This window comes from Nannospalax galili, unplaced genomic scaffold (genome assembly GCF_000622305.1).
Source record: "Nannospalax galili isolate Female #2095 unplaced genomic scaffold, S.galili_v1.0 scaffold538, whole genome shotgun sequence".
Lineage (NCBI taxonomy): Eukaryota > Metazoa > Chordata > Mammalia > Rodentia > Spalacidae > Nannospalax > Nannospalax galili.
Genome location: NW_008343842.1, coordinates 5,339,789 through 5,341,161, shown reverse-complemented (window position 1 = coordinate 5,341,161; position 1,373 = coordinate 5,339,789). Strand labels below are relative to the sequence as shown.

At 47.3% G+C, this 1,373-nt stretch overlaps 1 protein-coding gene across 1 annotated transcript in view; it reads right to left on the bottom strand.

Moving 5' to 3' along the window:
- The window catches only part of Wdr46 (WD repeat domain 46), an 8,336-nt gene that overhangs the window by 5,807 nt on the left and 1,156 nt on the right, over positions 1–1,373 (bottom strand). Inside the window, exon 6 of the mRNA XM_008840179.3 lies at positions 1,300–1,361. Within this exon, the coding sequence (XP_008838401.2) occupies positions 1,300–1,361 (62 nt within the window). The remainder of the gene's footprint in view (positions 1–1,299; positions 1,362–1,373) is intronic.

The following is a 1,373-nucleotide window of genomic DNA, read 5'->3' as shown; positions in this document are numbered from 1 at the left end:
CTCTGTGAGTTCAAGGCCAGCCTGATCTACATAGTGAGTTCCAGGACAGCTGGGGCTGCAAAAAAAAAAAAAAAAAAAAAAAAAAAAAGTGAAGGGCACACAGGTGGTTGCACACAACTTTAATTCCAGCACTCAGGAAGCAGAGGCAAGAGAAGTCTAAGTTTGAGATTGGCTGGTCTACAAAGCAAATTCCAGGCCAGCTGGGGCTACTGGGAGATCCTGTCTTAAAACAATAGCAACAACAAAAAAGATGGAAGGGCAGAAAGACAGATCAGTTAACAGTTTTTGTCTTGCGAGCCCAGCAACCTGAGTTCCATCCCCAGAATTCATGTAAAAGTGAAAGGAGAGGACCAACTTCACAAAGTTGTCTCTGACCTCTGACCACACACATGCCACGGCATGCATGAGCACACCCATGCATCCTGTGAACACACAGTATTACTGATGGCAGCTGGGAATGGTGCCGGACACCCTTAATCCCGGGACTCAGGAAGCAGAGGCAGGTGGATCTTTCTAAGATTGAGACCAGATTGGTCTACATAGCGAGTTCCAGGGGACAAAAGGTGATATCCTGTCTCAAAAGCAAACAAGTAAATGATGGTGGTGGCAAATAGAAGCCGCTGGAGGCTGGGGCTGGTGTAGCTCAATGATGGCACCTGGGCATTGATGCAAAGGAAGGTCATGACCTCCATATCAACAACCACAAACAAAAAGAAAGCTCAGCTTCCTGACTACCGATACAGTGAGACCATCTGGCCTCCCCCGACTGAATGATGGACCGAATTACTCAAGATGGCTCAGCAGTTAAGAGCACTGGCTGCTCTTCCAAAGGCCCCAGGTTTCGTACCCAGCACCCACATGGCAGGTAACAACTGTCTGTAACACCAGTTCCAGAACATCCAATGCTATCTTCTGGCCTACGCAGGCACTGCATGCATGGATGCACTTACATGCAGGCAAAACATTTATACACATAAAATAAACACAAAACAAAGATGAGAAGCTGAAGAGATGGCTTAGTAGTTAATCTCGAGGAGTTCAGGAAGTCAGCACCCCTGTAATAAACTGGGCCTCCCAGACATGGCCGGAACTCCGGCTCCGTAGGAAGGAGGATCTCTGGCGGTTTCTATCCTGAGAAAATATAAGCCCCAGGTTCAGGGAGACACTGCCTCAAAGACACCTGATACCCTTTTCTGGCCTTCAGGTATGCATACCTGCACACACACTCACATACACACACAAATAAGATGAAAATTTTTTCCAAAAAGAGACAGAAAAGTCATTGGAATTCAGCCTTACCTCCCAGTTCGAGAATAGTTTAGTCTGTAAGGTCCAAACTGCCGCAGATTCAAGTCAAAGTGCTGGGGGGGGGG